Source organism: Camelus bactrianus, chromosome 35 (genome assembly GCF_048773025.1).
Source record: "Camelus bactrianus isolate YW-2024 breed Bactrian camel chromosome 35, ASM4877302v1, whole genome shotgun sequence".
NCBI lineage: Eukaryota > Metazoa > Chordata > Mammalia > Artiodactyla > Camelidae > Camelus > Camelus bactrianus.
Genome location: NC_133573.1, coordinates 8,028,987 through 8,056,126, shown reverse-complemented (window position 1 = coordinate 8,056,126; position 27,140 = coordinate 8,028,987). Strand labels below are relative to the sequence as shown.

The window sequence follows — 27,140 nt, the reverse complement described above, 5'->3', positions numbered from 1 at the left end:
GTTTCAGTGGCTATAGTGCCCGATTTGTTCATGTTAAGCTTTGCAGTCAGCCAAAATCCCTATGTCTTTTACAAGTGAATTACTACACAACCAGAAGTCTCATTCCTTGCACTTATGTGAGTCCTAGCTACTTTTCATTGCATAAATTGTGTTGAACAATTTTCATGTGAATGGGATAAGATTTTAGATGTAAATCTGACATGGTGAAATTTGTCTATCTCTATGTAATACTTTGAGAAATCAAGAGAGCCATCTGGGATATTTTGAGGTGAATAATTTATCCAAACATCATCATGTTTAAAAAAAAAATTCTGTAGGGAGGCAAAAAAAAAATCTAGTTTTTAAGGCAGTAGCTCTCAAACTTTGTGGCACATGAGAATTACTCAGGGGAACTTCTAACATTCCATCAGCTCAAGTTGCACCCTATCCCACTTAAAGCAGAATGTACGGCAGCAGGAGCCAGCATCTATAAAGATCTCTAGGTGATTCCAGTGTGCATCAAAGTCTCGGAACCAGTGGTTTAAGAGTTTAAGTCACATAGTGGGAAAAGCTGGGGACATAGCTCAGTTTCATCCCTATCAGCTATGTAGTTTGGAGCCAGCTACTTAACTTCTCTAAGCTTCAATTGCCTCATTTGTAAAATGGAGCTAATAATAGTATTAATCTCTTGAGAGTTGTTAAGAGGATAAATATAAAATATATAACAAGGTGCCTGGCATATAATAATAGCTGTTATTAGTGTAATTTTCTAATTATTTTGAGTATGCACTTGTTACCAATAGTCTGTACAACTAAAACATCAACTTAGTTGAATTGAACTTGCAGTTTATTTGAGTCCACATATCATCCACCTGGGTGAATGTGTTCAGTGTACATGACTCAGGTAGCAAAAAACATTTCACTATGTAATCAATCCTATTTTGAAATCCAAAGAAGAATGAGTCGGCAAAACTATATCTTTGGCTGTGGTTAGATAATATATCTATGTTTATGTATATCATTTAAACCACTTTCATTCATCCATACCTCCATCCATTTATTCATCTGGCAAACTAGGAGCCTCAGAAATGTAAGATGCTATTTCACACTGTAGGATTCAAAATAAGTAAGACCCAGATCAGTAGCTCTCAGCCTTGGTTTCATATTATAATCGCCCGAGGTAATTTTCCAGAAAGATGAATGCCTAGAGCTTAGTCTCAATATACAGAACAAGGGTAAAGCTGTTGCATGAGAATCTTTTTTTTTTTTTTTTGAAGCTCTGAAGATAATGTGTATCCAGACTAGAGAATAACCAGTCTGCATAATTATCAAATTGTGTTGCTGTTACTTCCAAAATACTACCATCAGTATAAAAATGATTAACTCAGTTAGCCCACATTTGAGTCCAAATTTAAGAGTAAACAGAGGAGAAGCACTTGTGGAATGGTAGAATAAGGATCTGATCCTCTATAACAACAGTGGGGACACTAGCCGAAAAATGGCAAAAATCAGCATTTTGGGAACTCTTGAATTTAATGAAAGGCTTGTAACAAGGAGTATTTATTCAAGAAAAATGGCTGAACCTCAGTAAGAACAGTGAGCTTTGTGGCATTTTAATTTTCCTATCTTCTCCCCAGCTCTGTAGTAGCCTTGAAATCCAATGGCCTTGCAACCATGGTATCTGGGAAACCTACAGCCTGGCAGCCACAGGAAGGGAAGAGTGGGTTTGGGGCTCCCCACAAAGCCCTGTTCCAACAGCATGGTCTCTATTTGATCTGAATGGCAACTTCTAGGAAAAGCTCCAAAGGCTTGTCTTTACCTCAGAGCTCATTCAGTGAGGAAAGTCCTAACCTCAGGATGTGTCATAAAAAACAAACAAACAAAAACAAACAAAACAAAACAAAACAAAACAAAAAACCACCAGTGGCAATTATTTAACATAAAATATGTTTGAGAGGGTAATACTAGTTGGCACAAACAAAAGGTCAACCAAAAAAAAAAAAAAAAAAAAAAGGCAGGAAAATCTTGGAAATGAGATGTCTATAGAGGGCTTTGAAAAACCCAGCATATTCCTGGGGATCTAAAATGCAACATGTAAGTGCAGGGCTATGCACATGCTCAGAAAAGACCTGAGACAACCATAACTGCTCACCTCTGGCCGACCACAAGGCTCTGCACAAGCAGAAATGAAGGGTAAGACAGACCAGCAGGCTGTTGGAGTGTTCAATGTGTGCCATAAAACACATACAGAGCCCTCTTCAGAGGGTGAGGAATCTAATGATGCATAGTGTTTCAGGCCATCTCTGCCAACTCATCAGCATGAGCTAACTAAGCAGAAACCTCAGTGGCCACACTGAAAAGGAATATAGGTGTTACAGAATTAGTCAAAGAAAGTCTCTAAAACAATAGCAAAACTACAACAAGTAGCAACAACAAAACCCCCAAGAAGGGGGGAATCTGATTTCCAGATTTCCTAAATTATATTATTTTAAATACAAGGCTTATAACAAAAAGATATGATATATACAAAAAAAGAGAGAAGTCTGCCACAAAGTATGCCTCAGGGAAAGAAAGCAGGTAATAAAATCTGACTGTAAAGGAGGCTGGACCACACTGGACTTAGTAGACAAAGACTTCACATGAACTATTATCAACATGTTCAAGGGATGAAAGGAAACCATGCTTAAGCAGTTAAAGTTTGAGAACAATGTCTCAGGGAGCAGAGAATGTTAATAAAAAGGTTTATTTAAAAAAGAATCGATTAGAAATTCTAGAGTTGAAGTTCAGTAACTGAAATGGAAAATATACTACATGGGGCCAACATCAGATTTGAGCAATGAGAAGAAGGACTCAGTGAACTTGTAGATAGGTAGGTTCAGATTATCTAGTCTGAGGATCCAAACAAAAATGAACGAAGAAAAATGAACACATTCTCAGAGACCTACAGTATACTGTCAAGCATATCAACCTACATACATGGGAGATCTGGGAGAAGAGACAGAGAGAGGGACAGAAAGTATATTTGAAGAAATAATGGCAAAAGCTTCCCAAATTTGATAAAAATACTTTAACCTATATATTCAAGTATCTTAATGAATTCCAAGAAGAATAAACTCAGATACACACCTAGACACATCATAGATAAACAGTTTAAAGACAAAGAGAGAAGCTTGAAAGTTGCAAGCTGTACTTGAAAGGTGTACATGTCTCAAGACGTACAAGGAAACTTCATTAATACCAATAGCTGACTTCTCATCAGAGAGCATGGAGAAATTACCAAGATGGTAGACTCAGAAGTTCCAGACACTTGTTCTCCCATGGAAATGTTAACTAACGGGCTGACTAAAGTAACTTTATAGGAACTCCGGAAACCAGTTCAGAGATCTATAGCAAATAAGCAAACACTGAAACAAGAAAGAGTCACATTCAATACTTGAGGAAATTTCCAGGCATTTTTACTTGCATATGTCCCATCCCCTTCCTGGCAATGCTACAGTGTGGTCAGGAGGAAGCAGACCAATTCCCAGTTCCCTCCCTTGGCCAGAACAAGAGGAGTGCAAATGATTTGCAACATTCTAGCCTGTGTATGAGCTACCTGAGAGACTGCTTTCTGTCTCACATGCCTAAGAACTTAGATGGGAAATTGTGGCAGACTCTGGATCTCAGGTGGCAGAAGCTATGGAAGGCAATGATAGGCATTGTGGGGCATGAAAACTGCAGGAGGACTGCAGACTCACATACACCTTGGGGCAAGAGATTATAAGAAGAGGAATAAAATAGAACATCTAAGGCCCCAAGAAAAAGCTGAGGTGAGACTCTTTGGGAAATTAAGACTTTAAAAAGCAGATTTTTAAAAGTGGATTCACAGGCCAAGATAAAACATACGCTCAGAAAAAATCTGAGATGCCCTTACACCTTTACCCTGGGTTATTCCAGCAGGAATGACAAGAGTGACTAGTGAAGGTCTTCCAAGCTAATCTGCAACAACTAGGAGAGGTGGCTGTTTTTTCAAATGCCCAGTTTTCAACAAAAGTAGTCACAAGATATACCAAGAAAAAGGGAAGCATGGATCATTCAAAGGAACAAAATAAATCTCCAAAAACCAACCCTGAAGAAACAAATGCATCAGACTTAAAATGTATCAGGTAAAGACTGTAAAACATCTAAAGTATGATCAAAGAGCTCAAGGGATACACAAAGAATTCAAAGAAACAAGGAAAATAATATAGAAACAAAAGGAGAATATCAACAAAAAAGATAGAAATTATTTTTAAAAAACCAGAAATTTTGGAACTGAAAAATATAATAACTGAATTGAAAAATGCACTAGAGGAGTAAAATTACAGACTCAAACAAGCAGAAGAAAGAACAAGTGAACTTCATTTGAAATTAGTAAGTCTAAGGAGCAAAAAAAAAAAACAGAGAGAGAGAGACTTAAATGACACCATCAACAGATCATTATATTTATTATGGGAGTCCCAAAAGAAAAAAAGGGGGGGGGGAGGGCAGAGATATCACTTGAAGAAATAATGGCTGAAAACATTCCAAATCTGAGTAAACACATGGATATACAAAGCCAAGGGGCTCAGTATGCTCTGGGATAAACCTAGAGAGACCCCTGCTGACTGAGACTCTTTAAGATCAAACTGTTGAAAGACAAAGAGAGGATCAGTAAAGCAGCAGAAGAAAAGCAGCTCCCACCGCCAGGGAGCTCCCAGCGTGAGTGCCAGTGGGCTTCTTCACAGAAACCGCGCGGGCCAGAAAGCAGCTGGGTGACATATTTAAAGGTCTGGGGTTAAAAAAAAAACAAAAAGCAACAACAACTATCAACTGAGAAAGTCTGTCTTCGACAAAATTGTCCTTCAAGAAGGAAGGAGAAATTAAGAAATTCCCAGACAGCCAATAGCTGAGGGAGTTACCACTATTTCTGCCATAAAAGAAATGATCAAGGAAGTCCCTCAAGTTGAAATGAAAGGATACTAGACAGCAACCTGAAGCCACACAGAAGTATAAAGTTCTCTGATAAAAGTAAATAGAAGAATTGAAACAGCAGTGTTATTATAGTAATTTGGTTTATAACCCCATTTTTTTTACAAGATTTAAAAAACAAATTCGTAAGAATAATTATAAATCTGTTATTGGATATGCAACATATAAAGATATAATTTGTGACACTGATGACATCAAGGGGAGTGGAAAAGTGGAACTGTAAAGGAGTAGAGTTTCTGCAAGTTTTTAGCATCAGTTTAAGATAAACTGTGTCGTAACTTTAGGATACTGCATGTAATACCCATGGTAACCACGAAGAAAATGTCTATAGAGTATACACAACAGGAACCAAGAAGAGAATAAAAGTGTATCACTACAGAAAATCAGCTAAACACAAAGGAAGGCACTAATGAATGAAATGAGGGACAAAAAAGCATAAAACATACAGAAAACAGGTATCAAAATAGCAAAAGTAAGTGCTTCCCTATCAGTAATTACTCTAAATGTAAGTGGATTCAACTCCCCAATTAAAATACAGAGTTGGGCAGAATGGATTAAAAAAAATACAAAGAGATCCAACAATATGTTGTCTACAGGAGATTCACTGTAGATATAAGGACACACATAGGTTGAAAGTAAACATATGGGAAAAGATATTCCATGAAAAGCCAAAAACTAAGAAAAAAAAAAGACAAAGAAGGATGTAAAATAATAAAAGGGTCAGTTTGACTAGATACAATACAATAATTATAAACATTATATACCAACATCAGAGCTCAAAAGTATATGATGCAGATGTTGACAGAAATGAAGGAAGAAATAGACAGCTCCTCAAAACAATAGTCAGATACTTCAGTGCCCCACTTTCAATCATGGATCAATCAATAAGGAAATAGAGGAATTAAGTGAAAAACACTCTACCCAACAACAGCACAATATACATTTTTCTTAAGTGCACACAGAACATTCTCAGACAATATTTTAGGCCTCAAAACCAGCATAATAAAAAAAAAGATTGAAATCATACAAAATATCTTTTCTGAGTGTAATAATTGAATGAAAATAGAACTCAACAACAGAAAGAAAACTGGAAAATACACAAATACATGGTTATGAAACAGTGCACTTGTAGATAACCACGGGGTTAAAGAAGAAACCACTCTATTTCCTAAAGAAGAAAACTGAAAAACAGTAGAGAAAATCAGTGACACCAAGAGCTGGCTATTCTAAAAGGTCAACAAAATTAGCAGATCTTTAGCTAGACTAATGAAGGGAAAGAGAGAGAGAGAAGATTCCAATCCAAAATGAGAGAAGGGACATAACCATCCATTTAGGGAAATAAGGATTGTAAGAGAAACAATTGTTTGCCTACAAACTGGATAACCTAGAAGAAATGGGTGAACTTCTAGAAACAGGTAACCTACCAAGACTGAATCATGAAGAAATAGAAAATATGGACACATTTATAGCTGTTAAGGAAACTGAATCAGTAATCCCTTACCTTCCAACAAAGAAAAGCCCAGGACTGGATGGCTTCACTAGTCAATGTTTCTGAACATTTAAATAAGAATTAACAACAATCCTCCTCAAACGCTTGCAGAGAATTGAACAAGAGGTAACACTCCCAAACTCAGGGTAAGAGTCTAGCATTACCATGATGCCAAAGCCAGATAAAGACACCACAAAAACCGAAAACTACAGACTAATATTGCTTATGAATATTGATGAAAAATCCTCAACAAAACACTAAAAAACCATATTCAATAAGGATTATACACCGTGACAAAGTGAAATTTATTCCTGGAATAATATGGTTCAAATCAGTAAAAAAAAAAAAAAAGAAAATCAGAGTGCTACCCGACATGAACAGAATGAAGGCTAAAACCCACCAAGAGCGTGTCATTTGAGGCGGAAAAGCATTTGACAAATTTTAACATCCTCACGTGATTAAAAAGGAAAATTCAGCAAACTAGGAGTGGAAGAAAACGGTCTTAACATAATAAAGGCCATATAGGAAAGACACACAGCTGACATCATGCTCAGTGGTGAAAGACGGCAAGTTTCTCTCCAGGATTGGGAACTAGACAAGTATGCCTGCTTTCAGGGAATATAGCCAATATTTTACAGTAACTGTAAATGGAATATAGCTTTTAAAAACTGTGAATCACTATATTGTACAAGTGAAACTTTAAAATATTGTACATCAACTGTACCTCAATTTAAAAACAAAAAAAGCTGTATGCCTGGAGAGAAGGAAGGACACAAACTTGCAATGAAGAACTGGGGTCCCAGGCAGGTGTCTGAGTCAGTGAATTTTGAGATGGCACAGTTTCTGACGGTGACAGATGCAGGATGTGACCCTGGGCATTCTCAGCTGAGGTGGGGATGATGATATGATTAACTTAATGGACGAGATTATTAGTTTAATCAAGTAACTGGTGACTGATAAACTGTACTTTCAAAGTGGTTAAATGGTTTCCTATGCAGCTAACTGTTGGCACAATTTTGTATAGAACAGGCTATGTCTTTAGTGGTAACTTTCTGTTTTGTACGTTACACCTCTGACAGTTCTATCCCTTCCTAAGCCAGCAACCTCCCTCGGAGCCCTGTTTGGAGTCGGAGTTGAGAAGCCCGGAACGGAAGAACGGTAGCAAGGCAGGAGGGGGGTCCGGGTGAAAGCCGCAGATTTGACCTGGGGATAGCGGTCCTTTTCAGCTGCGATGTGAAGACAACTTTGTAACATCCTCACTTTTATCTTGGCCCTTCATGTGCCCACTTGGAAATCTGGCACACAGAAGTATCTGCAATACAGTTCACTTTAGTTTATAGGATTTTAGAAACTGGGGGCCAGATGAGGAGCATACTTTGAACTATTTGGTGGCTTAAAAATGATAGCTGACCACAAATAGGCCAGCCCCCCAAACACGGATTACATTTTAACAGGTTTTCAATGTGTTTATAAAAAAAACAATACAGCCACTTTGGCACACCGTGGACAGCTACACATTCTACGGCCCGAACATGACCACAGTGGATCTCCTCCGCGTTTGTGGCAGAGTTCTTAGTACGAAACCACAGCCCTGCACCCTTTTTCCCCAGCTTCTCTTTGGCTTCCTGATTGGGCCTGGCTCACCGGGCAGCTGAAGTTAAACAGAAGGTGATGTCAGATTCCCGTCCTGTTTGATCAGCTGTGCTCTGTCCCACCTGTACTCAGGCAGCTGGCCTCATCACGCCTGGGGCTCAGCGTCTGGAGAAGGTCGCCCAAGCTTGTATCCCAGCCGCACAGAAATGAACCTTCTCTTCTCTTTGGGGGGATGATCTCAAGTATCTCCTGATTGGCTTCTCTGTTTGGGGCAGATCCTTAGGCCGCTGGTTTTGAAATTACCAGAGGTTTTTTTTTCTCTCCAAGATCAAAGTTCAAAAGCAGACATTACTTTCTAAACAAGTAGCAAAATTAGATTCAAGAATGTTATGGGGGTGGGGCGGAGGATATAGGTCAATTGGTAGAGCGCATGCTTAGCAAGCACGAGGTCCTGGATTCAATCCCCAGTACCTCCACTAAGTAAGTAAATAAACAAACAAACAAACAAACAAACCTAAATACCTACCCCCTCAAAAAGTAAAACAAAATAAAATAAAAATTAAAAAAGAAAAGAAGGTTACAAGGCCAGTCTCATGGGTGTATTACTGATTTGGAAGACAGATTATTTGTTTTCTTCCTAGTGCTACAGCTGACTTATTATATAGAGTATTGATTTTAAAGTAAGAATACCTGTTTCCCATCTAATTCACAAGGAAGTGGTGATTATAAATTAACATGAATTACGTGGGTCACTTCTTATGAAAAGGCCAATAAATATATTTAAACTTTTACTTTTTTCTCAATGAAAACTTTAAAAAGTCATTAATGAGAAGAAACAGAATTAAGGAAATTACTTTAAATACTATCTTACAGCATTCACAAAAAGAAAATATTTAAAAAGCCATGATTATTTTAAGAAAGAAACATGATTCATGAATGCTGGCAAAAGGCTTGAAAGTGATTGTAAGTGATGTAACACAATTATACATTCCTTATGAATGTCTGTAATTTTTCATTATCTTATTATTCATGGAGCACAACTTTGAGTTGATTTTCTGCAGCAGAGAATTTGGGTTCTTAAGAACAAAGGATTTAATACATGGAATTTTGCCAGATTCAGTTGTTGCATTCTTTACATCACAAGATCATAACACTGAGCACCTGTTCAACCACTGTTTTTCTCCAAAAATATGTTTGATCATTCAGCTGGAACGGAACAGCTTTTCACTTCCATTTACAAATCTCTCACACTTTTCACAAAGCAGCTCTCTCTGCAACCAAACTCACAGCTCATGAATTTTACTAAATAACATCACTGCAGAGGTCACACCTTAAGGACATCCTTCCTTTTAAGTAATCTTAACTAGAAAATAGCAACAAAGTTTCCTTAAGCCTTAAATGCTACCCTTTTAAATAAGACTACTCAGAAAGACATGCGGTGAATTTTCTGTAATTGGTTCACTTTAGTTCAGCCTCTGTTTTTAGCTCTTGATAGACTGAAGAATATTGAGTCTTTTTTTAACTGAAGATGCTTATTTCCTGTCTTAAATATTCTTTCAAGTTTTATGTAAGACCATAAAACAGACTCTGATTTCACACTCTGATCTTTCAATCATGTAGGGAATGGACAGATAATTATTAAGCTGGCAAAACATTTCTTTTTTACTAAGTACATTTTCTTTATCATTGATAAGCAATCAAAAACCGTAATATACTGACTTACTTGAAAATAAGGGGAAATTTTAAGCTTTCTAATTGAGACACTTGTCTCCTGATAGAAGTATCAATACTTTTTACTACAAAACCCGCACATTCCATTTGTCTGATACATCTAATCACAACATAATTACAATGCAAATACAATGCCAACTTACACAGGGACTCTATTTGCCACAGTCACCCACAATTCATTAGTGAAGGCTTTGATTCTGCTACTTTGTTGTCTAGTTCATTTACTGATGGGTAGCTTTAAGTATTTCCCAGCAAGAAAAGTGGCAATCCATTCACTAGAAGTAATTTTCACATCTCATTTTCTTAACAGATCTGAAAATGTGTTCTAATGTATGTGCTGTTAACAATATAAAAAATAGGTAACATCTGTTCTGAGCAGTTGACATTTCACCATATCCACTCCACATGGACACATGCACAGCGTGCTTAGATTTCACAGTGCCTGACAGATGTGCAAGGACCCTTAAGTAGCAATAACTTGGCTGAAGGCACGTCTTGTGCTTTCTGCTCATTGGCGCTGCTCTTGGCGGTAACTGACAATGGCTGGTTTCTGCCGCAGCACGGTCAGTGCCATTAATCCAGACAAAGAAGTTATTTATTTCAAAATGATGCCAATGCCTGTGATTCATAAGTTAAGTCTAAAATGACTTGCAGAAACATCTTATGTGAAAAATGCGGAAATGCTTCCTTACAAAATAAAAGGAAATTTCTCCTAGAAAGCTGAGTCATTAACTTACCTGATGGGGGAGGGGTGGGGAGGGGGAGGAAGAATGGGGCAAAATACCTGGCAAGATTCTTTCTGGTTCTGTTATTTTACTGCAAGCTGGATGCTCAGCATATTCAAAAAACATTCCCTGTCTCTACTTCCCCTTAGAACTTGTAATCTTATTAGAAAACAATTTTAATTCACCCAAAAACAATTAACTATACAGAATGCTACTTGAAGATGCTAAATTGAATATAATCAAGTGATTTTGGATGGTGATGTAAAATAAGACACATGGAATCCTAAAAGAATTCCAAGTACACATAATCTCCATGCATACAGATACTTACATGTATCTTTACCCATACTATTTCAGCTTATCCAAAAGGAAGTTGATTGCAAAATAGGTTGTTATATTTTATGTACCACCGAGGAAGAGAAAACACCACCCTTTAACCTATGACACAGTGTCAATTATAAAACACATCCCTGGGGAACTGTGCTTTCTACCAGTAGATCAGAGATAGATTTATCTTCTCTCCCTATGTGAAGAAACATTCTAGAAAGGCTCAAATAATGGAAGTTTTGTCTCATGTAACTTCACTCTGTTTTTTAACACTGGAAACTTAGTTGCATAAATACTATGCATTTATGTTAAGATGCCAAAAAATGGGCATACAAAATGTAATGTGTGCCTTCACGGGGTCTGGCAAACAATTAGTGCTAAATAAATGTTGAATTAATGAAATTATTTGATATGCCTAAAGATTGAATTAAATTATTGCTAACTTTTAAACAAATTGAAGTATAGTTGATTTACAATGTTGTGTTAGTTTCTGGTATACAGCATACTGATTCAGTTATATATATAATTCTTTTTAATATCCTTTTTTATTATAGATATTGAATATAGTTCCCTGTGCTATAGAGTAGGATCTTGTTGTTTATCTGTTTTATACTTAGTATTTTCTATCTGCAAATCCCAAACTCCTAATTTATCCCCACCCCATACCCTCTTTGGTAACCATAAGTTTATTTTCTATGCCTATGAGTCTGTTTCTCATTTGTAAATAAGTTCATCTGTGTCATTTTTTTAGAATCCATTTTTTTAAGAATCCATATATAAGTGATATCATTTGATACTTTCTTTGTTTGACTTCACTTAGTCTGATAATCTCTATGTCCATCCATGTTGCTGCATTTTTTCATTGTTTTTTTTATGGCTGAGTACTAGTCCATTGTATATATATACCATACTTCTTTATTCAGTCATCTGTTGATGGAAATTTAGGTTGTTTCCATGTCTTGGCTATTGTAAACAGTGCTGCTATGAACACGGGTGCAATCATTGCTAACTTGTAATTTTATTCTATTCATGTATTACCATGAAGCTCAAGGCAAAATGTAAATTTAAATGTAAATGCTTGTGAGGTATAAACCCAGTCCAGTTACTATTTATTAAAACTATAACATGTTCTTCACCATCATTTTATACTATGTGACTGTCTTCCACACTTATCTAAAGGCAGCCAAGGGAAGTAACAGAATTTGTGTCCCCTTGGGTATAATGTATGGGTGAAAATGAGATAAAAATTCACTCTACCCCCAAATTACTATGTTATAGGTTAAAAATCGAATAAAAAACAAAACAAACCCTTTTCTATTCTTGAGTTGTGATTAATTCTTGGTATAGGTATTGAAAAAAAATCAACATTTCATGGATTTTAATTATTCATTTGGTTTAGTGTGAAAAGGATTCATAGATAACAGGTAAAACATTGTTTAACGCTTGCAAAAATAAATACAGCATGTCCCAAATTTCTTAGTGCAGTTTATGCTGTACTTAACTTCAGGAATACAAATACTTCAAAATTTGAATAGAAGAAGAAAATAAGAAATAAGACATTTCATTTTCACTTGTTTAGTCTTGTGAATTTTGAAAAATATACTTTTTAATTTTAATTTTTTAGTCTGTCTCATTGGAGATGGCAAACACTGACTGAACCAAAACATTCAAGTTAAAATTTTACTTCAAAGTTTCCAAAACTGAACAAGTGTTAAATAATGAAACTTTCAAGTAATTTTTTAAAGCTTTTTTCTTTAAATAGACTATTTTTAGAGCAGTTTTAGGTTCACAGCAAAACTGATCTGAAGGCTATGAGATTTCCCATATACCTTTTGCCCCAGCAGCTGCATAGCCTCCCCTATTATCAACTTAACGGTACCTGCCACATGGTACACGCAATGGTACACCAAATGATATTTTTAAAAGTTTGTAGCATTTACTTCTTTGACATTCTCAAAGCTTAAAACAGCACTCAGACTTTTAGAACATCTCATATTTTTAGGAGATTCAGGGGGTTTTCTTCACAAAGGAGTCACACAGAAAAGTCTTCTTGGAAATGAAAAGAACCCTGTATAGATTTGCTTGTTGACGTGTGTGGCAGCTCTGTTACAGTGAAATAGTAAATAATATGGGGTTAGAACTGGGTTCACATCGTAGCTCAGTCACCATACTTGTTATGTGATCTTGAGCAAGTAATTCAATATTTTTGAAGACATAGTTTATGCTGTTAAGGGAAAAAATCCAACCTATTAACTCCTAATAGTGGTTATCCCCGAGTGCTGAAATTACAGGTAAGTTTTCCCTTTGCCTTTGTTTTTAATTAAAAAAATTTTAATTGTGTTAAAAAAAAAACTCATAAAATCTTTGCTTTACTTTCTAAAACTGGCATAGTGAACATGGACCCATATGCCTTCTTATATAATTCTTGAGGTTTACAACTCTCATTAGCAGTTACTTTCCAAAAACAACTCTCCATTATCTGCACATCTTAGACTTGGGGTATTCCAAACAGTAGCCACTAGCTACATTTTTGAAAAGCTATGCCTCCTCCTCATCTGTTTTGAACTGATAGCTAAAGATGTTCATCATAAATTTAGTCATAAATGGTGTATTTTCTGATGTATATGAAATCAAAATTCTGAGTCTGCATATTTAGTTAATTCAGTTTATGGAAATGTCTTCTATATTACATAATCAGAAAAGCCAGTGCTCACTGTTGAAATAATCAGCCAAGTTATACTTACTGTCAGTTAGACATAGTGTTTTCAATTTTTAAAATTCGCATAAGGGTATTAATTCAGAGCCCTCTGATAACTTTGCTAACTGAGTTTGATAAATTCACTTCTCAATTCGATGGCTGGTAGATGGACAGACAGGAGAGGTTGGTCATGTGTTTGTTGCCTCGATGAAATAAGAAGTTGCCATTTTCAGTATTTCTAGATTATTCTAGATTCAGTATTACCAGAAGTTTTTCCTCTCACAGGATTCACCCTTGGAAATTACGCATTCTAGACTTGTCCTTTTGCTTGGTGCTCCAAAGCCTTCTCCTCAGAGCAGTGTGCAAGTAGGAGTAAGGAACACTGAGAGCTACCCTTCCCTTCTCCCTCACTCCCCCTCTTCCTTCCTTCCCCCCTTCCCTCCTCTTTTCCTTCTCTCCTTCCTTTCTTTCACCATCTGCACTGTACGCACACCCTCGTTACTTCACTTCTCACCCCAGTACCAACTGACTTAAAGTCTCACCTCTTGGTTGAAATATCTATAACCAATGACCCCCTAATTTCCATATTTAATGTGATCTTTTCAGCTTTCAAAGGTAAATGACCTCTTAGGAGCAAATGAACACTCTTCTTCTTTCTCGAGTTTGTTTTCTTTCTTGGCTTTCTTGAAACCACCCTCTCTTGATTACTTCATCACTCCTAGGTCTTCCTCTGTGACTTTCTGTCATCATTGGCCTTCTCTTTTAGCTCCATGCCCTCTGTGTTGCATCTAGCCCTTAGAACCTCAGCTCCCTCCCACATGCTGGTGACTTTCGGCCCCAAATTCCCTCCTGACACCCTGATTCATAGATTTAAGTGACTGCACATCTCTATGTAGATGAAAGTAAATCCCCCATCTTTTCCCAAAATCATGTACTTCCCGTGTGTGGTAAAGGTTATTAATTCTTAGTTGTCAAAGTTAAAATACAAAAACAAAAATTCAAACTCTCCCTCAACCTCCTTCTCACAGCCAGCATCCAGTAACTCCCCAATTTCCAGTTCTGTTCCCCAGTTATCTTATATTGCCTCTTCTTCTTTACAGACGCTGCCCCTGTATTAGGGCAGATTCTAATTACTTTCATCTGAATCACTGTATAGCTGAATTAATCACCCCCTCACACATGTTCTAATTAGTCAGCCAGCTTTTGTCACTTCCTCGTTCAAAACTCTTCAGATGTTCATGTTGTCCAAGTGATAACACATACAGAAGTTCTTAGTAAGGGAAGTGAACAAGCAGAGAGCTTCATGGATCTGTCTTTCCCCCAGGAGTGCTAAGAAAGGGAGTGAAGTTTCTTCTTCTTGAGAAGAGTTCAAAGACACTAAGTTGGTGGGAGTGGAGAGCAGGCAGGGGGCAGGTGTGGTTCAAGAGAAATGGTACCAATAGGAGCTTCTTAAGGAGGCTTGGATCCAATCTAACCCTTGGAGCCAAGGGCCAAAAGATTGACAGATTGGGTTGTTTTTAAAGTTTGAGTGTAGTTCGGTTTAGATTGCTAGCAGATGAGACCAGTTGGATATCCAGGACAGAATCCTGGGCAAGAATAATTAATGTAAGAATATTGGAACATCTCTTAAGGGCAGAAATAGATAAATAGTCAGATTTAGATTTGAAGTCCATAAGAATAAAGGACATAATTTATACATAATAAGAGCAGTAAGTAGAAGTGTTATGTAAACACAATGGTATCTCAACAATGATAATATTAAATGCTCTATTTAATTTCATATTTTCAATGATGACTGAACCAGTATCTCTAACATCCTTCTCCAGGGAAGTAAAGACTTACAGTATGTTTTCACCTATTACCTTCCACTACCTAACATGCTTTGAATCATCTGGTAGTTTAGATTCAGACTGTTACTCTTATAATACTATCTGCTTTTATTTTATGCCATTACTTTTAAAGAAATTCTTTCTTATTAACTTGATAAAATCTGAAAGCCATATTATCAACACAAATTCATTTTTACTTATAAAGTCTAATGATTTATTTGTTCATCATTGCTTCTATAACTCATGTTGTTCTCTTTCTTAGAACCTTTTGTTTTGCTGGAAAAAATTCTAAAGTTTTTTGTTTTTGTTTTTTCAGAAAAGGCGCATTTCTGACATTTCTAAAAGAACAATGTCTTTATTCTGTCCTTACTCGATGCTCACTGGAACGCTAGCTTTGCAGGGTAGAGAATTCCAGGATAAAACATCTTTTCCTCCGAAGACAGTGAAGCCGTTGTTCCATTTTCCTTCAGAATCTGTTGTGAATGATGTTAAATCTAATATTGGAGTGATTCTTGTTCTTATCTAGCTGTTCCCTTTCCTTTAATTTCTGGAAACACCAAAATTGAAATTGTATTTAGATATAGATACCTTTGTTTTTTCTGCTTGGGACTAAGTGGATCTTTTAAATCTGAAAACTAGAATTTTTGTTCAACTCTTCAGCTTACAGAAACCACTCCACCCCTTTTTTTAAAATGACTGTTTCCTCCTTCCAATTGCCCTCTTTCTTTTGGTATGTTTTTAAGTTCTATTTTCTTTTTACTTTTACTTTACATTTTAAGTTATTTACTAGACTTTATCTTCCAGATAATCAGTCATATCCTAGATTCATACATAACCTAGTATTTGTCTCTTTTATTACAGTCATTGTTTTGACAAATATGTTTTTAATTTTCAAAAGCCCTTTCTTAATCTGTGAATATTTCTTTTTTATTTTAGAATTTTGGGGCATAGTGGTCCCCACTGGGTCAGTCTGAGGATATTAATTTTAAAAATTTAGTGTTACCTTCTGTTCTTTATGTTATCTGTTTCCTCTGAAGTTAGTTCTGCTTGTTAGTCTTGGCTTGCCTCTAACACCATTAGCCTTCCAGAAGCACTTGGTGATCCTCAGTTGTTCATATGTATGAATGAAGGACTGGGCTGATTAGTTCAAGTAACTGATAGGGATATTCTTGAAGGATGTGTTGCAATCTTGCTCCAGTAGACTTCTTTCTTGCTTCCTAAATAATATCATTTATATTTGGCATTTAAAAAGTTTCTCTGGACCTTATATAATAGGAACTATATTGTATTTCTGCCTCAGAAACTTGTTTTTATTTTGCTCAATATGTTTGTGAGATGTATCAATACTGAGGAACACACTGCTGCAATACATTCATTCTTCACTGCTGCATTGTGCGACATGTTATGACTGTACTATCATCCTGTTGTCCATTTTCCTGTAGGTTGACATTGGAGGTGTTTTTATTTTTCCTTTTCTCTTGTTATAAAAAAAAATGGTTCCATTAACCAGTTTGTAATAGGTTTCCTCTACTATTAGTATATATCACAATTCACTTTTTACAAAAGATTACTTCTGGTCACAAATATTTAGGAAGATATTTAGAGGCATGTTAAATTTGTTATAGGAATTAAATGCTTTAGATAAAAATACTCGAGAGAAAAGAAAGTTTCTTTTGTATAGCACAGGGAACTATGCTCAATATCTTATAATAACCTTTGATGGACGATGGTGTGAAGGTGAGCGTGTGTGTGTGTGTGTGTGTGTGTGTGTGTGTGCAGCGCTGGGACGTTGTGCAGTACACCACAGATGGACACATTGTAATTGTAATTGACTGTACTTCAATAATAATAAAAAAAAAAAAACTCAAGAGAAATACCTCTAGCAACAAGGTTCTTAAAGGGAAATCTCTAAACCTGTAGAAAAAAAATTTTAAGTGAAGATAACAAAAAGAGATCGTTAAAGAAAATAGTAACATTTACCAATGAAGAGCTAAGACTTCAGAAACTTCCAGTTGAGTCTTTTGGTGTGTAAAAATTTTATCCATAGATTTTATAGCCAGTCTCTATTGATGGGTGAGAAAAGTGGGATTCATGAAATTATGTGACTTTTTCAAGGTAACGAAGAACTTAGTGAAATTTCATTGTAGGAATTTACACTGTAAATAAGATAGAAGTGATCCTGGGCTTCTGAAAGTAGCAGTGACACAGACAATTTTATTTTCACCCGAGAGATAAGAACAGTCAGCTTGCCTTCACCTCAATTTCCCTGGGGTTCCAGCCAGTAGAACTGGGGAAGCAGTGCCAGCTTAGCCTCATTCCATTTGACATTTAAAAACTGACCAGGAAAAGGCACTGCTCAAAAATTATTTTGGCACAAATGTTCAGCACTCTTGTTCCCCCCAGATAAAGCTGACCAAAAAGAAGTCAAAAGCAATGAATGACTTGTGGCGACATGATTCAGTGTGGTGTTAGAGATTCTAGAGCAGATTGTTTGCAGTCTGTTCTTACCTTCGCATTCTGGATGCAGGGACAGAGGGCCCAGGCTGCACTGGCCTTCACTTCTGGGTGAGGATTTTTCAGCAGGGACCACAACAAACGAACTCCATCTAAGGAATCAATTATCCTATTGTGAAACCAAAAAACAGAAGTATAAACTGTAATTGGTACATGAAAATAAAAATTTAAATGGCGTATCTATTTACAATTTACAATTCTAATTATTTTTTCTCCTTTTGACATTTGGCTTAAAGATTTTAAAAAAAAAAAAAACTGACAACACCAGGGACATAACATGCTGTTAAATTGTCAGCTCTCTGATTTCAGTTTTAAACTCATGGAACTTGCTTTCCATGATAATCATGATTCACATAAACTTAAAATCATCATGTAATTTTTAATTAGCTATACACAGACTGTTACCTAAATATAAAAATACTGGTTTTATTCATATAGTAATATCTAAATACTTTCCAAAACAAATATTTATGCCTCAAAACTGTGCAGTTAACTTTTTTATTTGGTCTGTGTTTAACTGACTTACCGTACTGTATGACATATTTTAAACTCCTCCAGTCCTAATCTAGCATTAGGAATTAAAATCATTACACCACAGTGCATCCTTTGTTGGGCATGCATAACACGTAACTTGTTTTCCATGTGCTCCCTTCCCAGCAAGACTAACACTGCAGACTGTGTTATAATTACTTAAACACACTGTAATCAAAATATCTTCTTGACTGGCTGAAAAACGAATTATCATCAGAGTCATCTCTACACCATCTGTCTTCTGTTTATATATCAATCAGTCCAGGGAGTATAACCTCACATTAAGGTCCACCGAGTACTTGCAGTTGAGAAGGAGGCCAAACAGAACTTAATATCCTTTACAAACATGGCTTTGTTCAGAAAGACATGTTAAACTCAGAGTAGATGAAAAAAGATAAAGAACATCAAAATTCCTTTGATTTTTAACCTCAAGTTAAATACGTGTAGTATTTAGCCACAGATAGAACAAATACTACAAGCTTAGATTGCATTCAAGTTTCTTCCTGAAAACTGACATTAAAAACTACATTTCTTGATGATCTGAGATGAGTTTGCCAGCAAAAAAATGTATTGCTCCAAAGGTTCCAAGTTGGATATAAGTTTTGCATAACCTTATAAAACAATTGGTAATGCAAATAGCTTTTAGTAAGATATAAACTGTCTCTTTAAAAGATAAAAAAAAATGCATTGAGAAAGTATTTTAACCCAAAGTTTAATAAACAGCTTTCAAAACCTAAAGCTTTCTATCACTATCATGTGGAAGGAAAATAAGGTTTTATTTCTCAATTTATAGAAAGTACAAAGAAAGATACTGAATACTTCACAATGAAGTATTTACAAACTTATAAAAACTTACTGGTTTACATTTGCCTCTGAAACATAATTAATGGAAATCCATTTATGTATTTTTTCACATGCGGTTTCTCAATGAACAATAGTGAATGATGATCTGTCCTGCTCCCTCACCAGTGTGGCAATAATATTTGCATTAGTAATATTTAGCTCTTCAGTGCTGGATATAACTTGTCATTAGAGTGGAAGTCATTTGGATGACATGCATTTTCCATTAAAAAGGGTGATAATTCAACTCTGAACTCCCCCCCACCACCAAAATTTCACAATTAACTATAAAAAGTCACTATTCATTGCAAAACTAGATGTCTTGTCCTTGACCCTCACCCCAAACCCTAGGCAATCCCTTCGCTTAGTTATAATGAACAAGGATTGTGACCCCATTACAGATGTCTTAAAAGACACAGCACAGTACAGAGTAATAACTTTGAATGAGGAAAACATTTTTGAGGAACATGTGCAAACAGAGGAACTGACAAAGTCAGGGGTAGCAGACTTCAGAGTTTAATTTTGTCCCCACACCTCTGTATCGAGTCATACACTGTGGATTTTTACTTCGAGTAACTCAGGTATCTCTCCCCTATTTCTCTGTTCTCCCTGCCAGCTCCAAGTCCTGGTCTTTACCGCCTCATAGCAGGATTGCTACCATACTGCCTAACTTGGTTTTGTGTCTTCAGTTTCTCTCAATTCCAATCCATCCTTAAAATTCCTGTGAAATTAATCTTACTAAAGGAGTTTTTAGAGCTTCTAAAACATCTCCTTGGGAGCAGGGCCCCAGGGACATTCATTCTGTGCATCACACCACTGAGCATGTTCAATCAACGCCTAGTGAACAGTTCACAACTGAAAGATCACTCCCAGGAGAAAAAGCTTCCAGCAGCTTCCCACTGCCTCCATGGTGTTAAAGCCCCAGTTCCTGAAACCAGCATTGACCATTTCCAGTGAGCTGGTTTATTCCTACATTCAGATGTTTGCTCATAAAACTCTTTGGCCATCTACTAAACCCTTCGTGCTAAGAATACAGAAATGACAGATACAGTTAATTCTTGTCCCCTGGGGTAGTTATGTTCTAGCAAATCACTGCAAACAGTGAATTGGTAAATACTGAATCATTGCTCCTGGGGAAATACAAAGTTTTGTTCCTAAGAGCCTCTGGTCAGAATAATTTTTGTTAACTAATCAAAACAAGACAGCCTTTGCTTACTCCTTTCCCGATGAATCAAAAATCTTTCCCAACACACATTAATTTTAATTTCATACTTGGAAGTAAATGTTCAAATTCAAAATCTAACCAGTAAATTTTCACTTGTAGTTGCCTCTAAGTTGAACGTGCATTTTCATAGATCTTTACAACTTTATTAATTTTTGCATATACCGTGATGGGCTTATACGTGAGATTAATTACACCACTGTCCATTTTCAATGGGTCTATCTCCTTTTGTACAGTTCTTTAATTTGATTAGATCCTGCTCTGAATTCATTTCCAGCAGGGCAATAGTTCTTCCCGTTTTTATTATCGATAGAATTTTACATTAGCTCTTTGACATTATGAAAACAAAACTGAATTATATGTTTTCAAAATCTTCAACTTTATCATAGGAATCAAACTGTGCCACTGACAAAAGACCGGTTCTTGAAAGATGAATACATATTCATAGTCTGGCTATTTAAAAAAACACAAAACACCCAAACAAACCAAAAAAGACACAGCTGCTTGTTATGGTTCTCAGTTTCTTTTGTTATATTAATGCTTGCCAGGATTGTTAAGGAGTCTGGCTGGCTTGCCTGTGTGTTGAGGCCACATATATGAATAAATGTGGACAGTTTGCATCCACAAAGCCGGCATGGCTAAGTTTGCAGAATTTCTTAATGGCAATGCCAATACATCTATTTTGAAACCATAGTTTTGCACCTTTTCTAAAAATTTCACCATATTTGCTGATAATTATGCTGAAAAATACTATCATCTGACAGTGGCTCAAACTAAATGTGTTTAGCCTAAAAGAATGTAATGTTCTTAAGCCACCTTATAAGATGCAACTGAAAGCTATAGGTTTGGAAACCAAGTTGGCAATTCAGTAAAAATGGAAGTATAAATGGGTGTCAGAATTAATGATGCCTGTGAAAAACTATGATTGGAAAAGAATTTTACTTTTTTTATAAAAATTCTCAAAGTTTTTATGTTTATCTTCACATATTCTTTTAAAGAGGCCATGGGAGACCAAATTAGGAGAAAAGATGTGAATGCAGCAGTATTTCATGTGTGTCCCAGAATTTCCTGGTCTTGGTAAAGTAGAACGCTAGTCTAGCCTTTTACAGTTGTGTAAACAATGTTATAGGAAAGCTCTCAAAACTTTCCCTCAGAAAAATAATGCATTGATACAGTAAATATTGAGAGCACATATCATGGGTCCAGCAATTTTTGAGGCAGTGAGAATTTTACTATCTTGAAAGCAAATGGAAATCCTTGCTCTCTTGGAGCTCATGTTCTTTTGGGAAGAGACAAAGAATGAAGGAGAAATCTGCGTAGTATATGAAATGTCGATAAGTGACTGGAGAAAAATAAGACAGAGAAGGGGGACACTGGGTGGTGGGGTGGAGGTGGAGGGTGCACGGGAAGAGTGTCAGTGAAGCTGTCATCTGAGCAGTAACCCTGCAGGGGTTGGGGAGCCAGCTGCAGGGAAGTGTTCCAGTACCTAGTGCAGTCCTTGGCAGGGAGAACTAGCCATTCTTAAGCATTACGTGAAAGTTGCTCAGTCATCATGACATTCATCAGATTCCGGTGTTGGCCTAGAGGACATCTACTCACACATGCTCATCATGCAACGAGAAAGCAGATAAAGCTCCTTAACCAATGCTGTATAATGTGTTAATTCTATAAGCAAATAAGAGAGACTTTATCTTTTCTTCCCTTTACGAAAAAAATGCACATGGTTGAGACAAGTGCATTAAAGGCAGGTGAGGGAAGGTTCAACCAAAGCAGAGAGTAAAATGAACCACTGCAAATGCTAATATGGATGGTCACCGTATGACAAAGACACCCACCCTTGGACACAGAAGAAGAATAAAATGGTCCGATGTAACTGTAAGTACCCCCAAATATTTGGAGTAGTAAAATAAACTCTTTCCCTAAATAATCAACATTTAAATTTATTATTGGATAAAGTTACATTTATACCTGTATTTGGAGTGGTTATGATCGTTATTAAGTAGGTACTCCTCAAGATAACAAAATAGGAATCAGTTGAAGAGTAATCGGTGCCTAAGTGTGTATCCTGGTATCACAGAAAGAACATAGACTAGATCCTTGTACAGCATGCACGCAAATGCCAGGGCCACCACTTACAACCTCGGTGTTGGGCGAATATTCAATCTCCTAAAGCTTGGGCTCCCTAAGCTGTTAAAATCAGGATGTACTGACCCATCATTAGTGAGATACCCAACATAGTTACAAGCAGATATGCAATTAATAATAGCTTCATCCCCAAAGTTGATAAATATGCAGATAACCTTAGATTGAGCTGTGGTTCTATCTATATACAGTAATTAGGCTAAGTCAAGATTTAGAGTATTTAGACATTTCATTTAGAGTGTACTATCAAGTTACTCGTACATACTAGAAATATATTATAAATTATTGAGCCACAACGTTCTGATTTTATCCAGGCACACAGCCGCACTTGAGTGCACGGGTACCATGTTACAGTAGAGGTAGAAAAGACAATCTAGTATATTTGGGTTTAAATAAACTTGCATTGACACCCTATGTGTTCTATGAAATAACTGGTTCTAATTTAGGCAACAAAGATTTCCCATACACTAGTGACAGAATATTGTAAGAAATCCACATTTTAATTGTCAATTTAAATCCCTATCTCAACTTCATCAGGAGTATCTAAATTATATGTTTATAGACTAAGGCAAGTGAATAAGGAGTCTGCAGGCCAGGAAGGTGAGTGGGCAGCAAAGAGAGGTGTCTCAGGCAGAGCTGGGCCTCAGACTGAGTCATGAGATGATCAGCATATTTGGGGGCTGCAAGAAGCATGGCAGGGTTTGAGCACTTGTCACACCATAGTTAAAAACTGGTTTGAGATATATAGTACACAAGAACACTAGCCATGAAGGAAATACTGATAAATTTAATTTCATAAAATTAAAATTTTTCTGCTCAAAATAGCCTCACAGACATAGAAAATAAACTTATGGTTACAAAAGGAGGAAACAGGAGGGATGAATTAGGAGTTTGGGATTAACAGATGCACACTATACATAAACTAGATATAGCACAGAGAACTATATTCAATATCTTGGAATAACCTATAATTGAAAAGAATCTGAAAAAGAACATACACACACATACACACACACACACATAACTGAATCACTTTGCTGTACACCTGAAACTAACACGACATTCTAAGTCAACTATACTTAAACTAAACTCTAAAAACAATTTAAAATAAATTTTAAAATATAAAATATTACTGGCTCTTAAAAAAGAGTTTCTGTTCAAAAGACAGCCTTAGTACTGACTGGGAAAAATTATTCCACAGCACATAATTCTAAGAATAGGTTAGTGTCCAGAATATGCAAAGAACCTCTTCAAACTGCCTAAAAAAAAGACAAACAATTCAAATTTAAAATGAACAAAAGACTTGAATAGACTACATAATAATACACACGTGTGAGATAAGCAGATGAAAAGTTATTCAACATCATTAGTAATCAGGGAAATACAAATGAAGTCTACAACGACATACTATTTTATCCTATTAGAAGGACTAATTTTTTTTTAAAGAGCAACATTAAACGTTGGCACTGATGGGAACTCGTAAAATTGTACACCCACTATTGCGTACTATTTGGCAGTTTCTAATAAAGTTGATAAATTTCTACCCTATGACTCAGATACTGCACCCCCAGAATAGGCAAAACTAGTCTTAGTGATGGAGGTCAGAAAGTGGGTGCTTAGGGTGGGAGTGGGGACGGGCTGGAAGATAGCAGGAGGACACTTTCTTGGGTGAAGGACATGTTTTATATCTTCTTTTGACTGGTGGTTACACGAGTGTATACAATTGTTAAAACGCATCTAACCAAGTGATTGTCAAAGTAACCTGTAATTTTGAATAACAACAAAAAAAGTCAGACAAAAACAAACACATACTATTTGTTTCCATGTGCTTCCAAATAGAAATAAAACTAAACCATACTTTATGGGGAGACATTCTCAAATATAAAATGATGAAAACAAAGCAAGATAGGAATTACTATACAAGGGAGGAGAGGGGCTCTCTCCATGCGGAGAGAGACGGACGGATGCTGGGTGGGCTGTGACAAGGAGGGGCAGCCAGGGAGTTTTAAGGGTAATGACAATATTCTACTTCTTGACTTGGGTGGCAGTTACAGAGTCTTCCCTTTTCAATAACTCACTCATGTGTGCCTTTACATTATGCACTTTCCTTTATGTATATTATATTTCACAAATTGAAAGGTTTTAAAATGTGTTTTTAATTTCATTGTAAATACACATACACACACTCTCTCACAGGAAATAATACTGAATAGCTAATTTATTCAGCTATTAAACTAAGCATACATCACAACTGGCCGGATGAGATATATAATAGGGATAAATAAAAATCCACATAATCCTCAAATGAAACATTCCCAGAGCTTGTTTTATAATGAGAAAACTAAGATTCAAAAGATTAAATGATTCACACAATTACTTTTCATTTGGCATTTTAGTATCTCAGTTGAATCCATATGCTTCTAAAAGTATCCATATGAAAAATGAGTAACACAAAAAAATTTTTTTAAAGGAAGGAAAAATGTTCTTATTGATACAAATATGTAAAACATATATTTGTTTCATGTCTTATGTAAACCCTAAAAGGTCACAAAGACTGGTTTTGGGGTAAATGAAATTTTGGGGCAGCCACAGAGAGACTAAATCTCTTCTGTATGCAAACAAGCATAGCTTTACTTTTTTTTCCCTTTTAAAAAAGAACAAATAAACCCAATGTTAAAAAAAAAAACTATGTAAATGTAACATAATTATGTTTAAACCACAGAAGACAGGAAATTTAGAGTTACAGATTCTGTGGTAAGTTTTAATTCTATCCTTGTGTATATGTTTTATAAAAAAGAGTCTTTTCATTATATGATCACATAACACTAGACCATGTAACAATCAATTCAGCAAATATTTGTTTTACAATGTGTGGAAGGAAAATATTTTATAGGATAAATTGTAGGAAATTACTACATTATTTAGGCAAATTGTTACGTAAAATTTCTTAGGGCATTTATAGAATATTAATAGAAACATTTTTCCCCCTGATTATCTTCTAAAGAACATGAAATTAAACTCTTTTATAGGCAGGCATTTATATTTGAAAGCTGACCTTTAGGCTTAAGGTTATTCTGAAGTAATGAAAAACTTAGGACATTAGAATTTTAGCATGTTTTGAATCATGCATGCCCGGCACTTTTTATAAAAGAACAGTAGAAACTGAAGTAACTATGGTGGGAAGGTATAGCTCAAGTCATAGAGCACATGCTTAGCATGCACAAGGTCCTGGGTTCAATTCCCATTACCTCCTCTAAAAAATATAAATAAATAAATAAATCTAATTGTCTCCCCCCCTACAAAATAAAAATAAAAAAAAAGAAGCTGAAGTAAATAATGAAGACCCACAGGTTCAGAATAAGTCCAGAAAACAACCCTCATTATAACTACTGGCATTTGCTAGGGTTCCTGAGAACTCATATATCTGAAATTTGACTTTTCAAAAGGAAAAAATGGCATTTATCTCGCTTTTCCTGTATAAACTATATTTCAGATTAACCAAATGATTAGCAATCCACGCTAAGATAAACCTAGTAAAAGTATTAGATTATGAAGAAAAAATTCTCAAGGCCTCCAAGCAAAATGATCAAACAGCTTACAAAGGAAAAAGAATTAGACTAACATCAGAATTTTCCCAGAAAAAGTGTGGAGTAAGCCATCCATGGAGCGGGTTTTTTTTTTTTTTTTAATTCAAGAAAGAAAGTGGGAACCAAGGACTTTATATCTACTAATGCTGTCCTTTGAGAATTTACAGGAAAATAGCTTCACTAGGGTACTGTCCACGTGTGTTTCTGCAAAAGGAAGCAGTCCACAAAGTGAAAAGGCAATCAGTGCAACAGGAGAAAATAAGCCATATATTTGATAAGAAGTTAATATTCAAAAAAATATAAGGAATTCATATAACTCAATGGCAAAAAACCTCAAATAATTCAATTTTTCCAATGGGCAAATAAACTGAGGAGACATTTCTCCAAAGAAGACAGGCAAAAAGCCAAAAGGTACATGAAAAAATGCTCAACAGCATGAATTTTGAAACTTATTCTCAGAGTAAAAGTTGGTTCAATGTTTGCAAGCCTGGAAATATCATTCACCATTATTAATAAATATGAGGGAAAAGTCATCATGGAGCACGGGGGGCATAATCTCCAGAAATGCTTAAAAAGGCCTTTGACAAAATTCTACACCTATTTCTGATTTTAAAAAACACACTCATTAGGAATAAAAATAGATTTTAAAAAGTATTATATAATATATATACCTTAGTCCTCAAGACATTATTTTACCTAATTTAAATAAAAAAAACCCACTAGAGGCATTTCCACTAAAATCAGGAACAAGGCAAAGAAGCCTACTAGCTCCATTACCATTCAGCATTGCAGTAGGGGATTAGCTAATGAAATTAGCCAAGAGAAATCAATTTAAAGAACAAGAATTTATAAAGTAGAAACTTCCTCTGCACCATCTGAGAGCAGAGCTCAGCAAATTTTTCTTTAAAGGGCCAGCTAGTAAGTATGTTAGTCTTTGCAGGTTA

At 35.9% G+C, this 27,140-nt stretch overlaps 1 protein-coding gene across 4 annotated transcripts in view; it reads right to left on the bottom strand.

The window, feature by feature from the left end:
* The window catches only part of ODAD2 (outer dynein arm docking complex subunit 2), a 154,145-nt gene that overhangs the window by 66,401 nt on the left and 60,604 nt on the right, over window positions 1–27,140 (bottom strand). For 3 of the 4 annotated variants that reach the window (XM_074358060.1, XM_074358062.1, XM_074358061.1), the window contains exon 17: window positions 17,869–17,983. In XM_074358060.1, the coding sequence (XP_074214161.1) occupies window positions 17,869–17,983 (115 nt within the window). Of the gene's footprint in view, window positions 1–16,363; window positions 16,578–17,868; window positions 17,984–27,140 lie in introns of all 4 variants that reach the window. The other variant, XR_012504139.1, reaches the window with a different exon arrangement.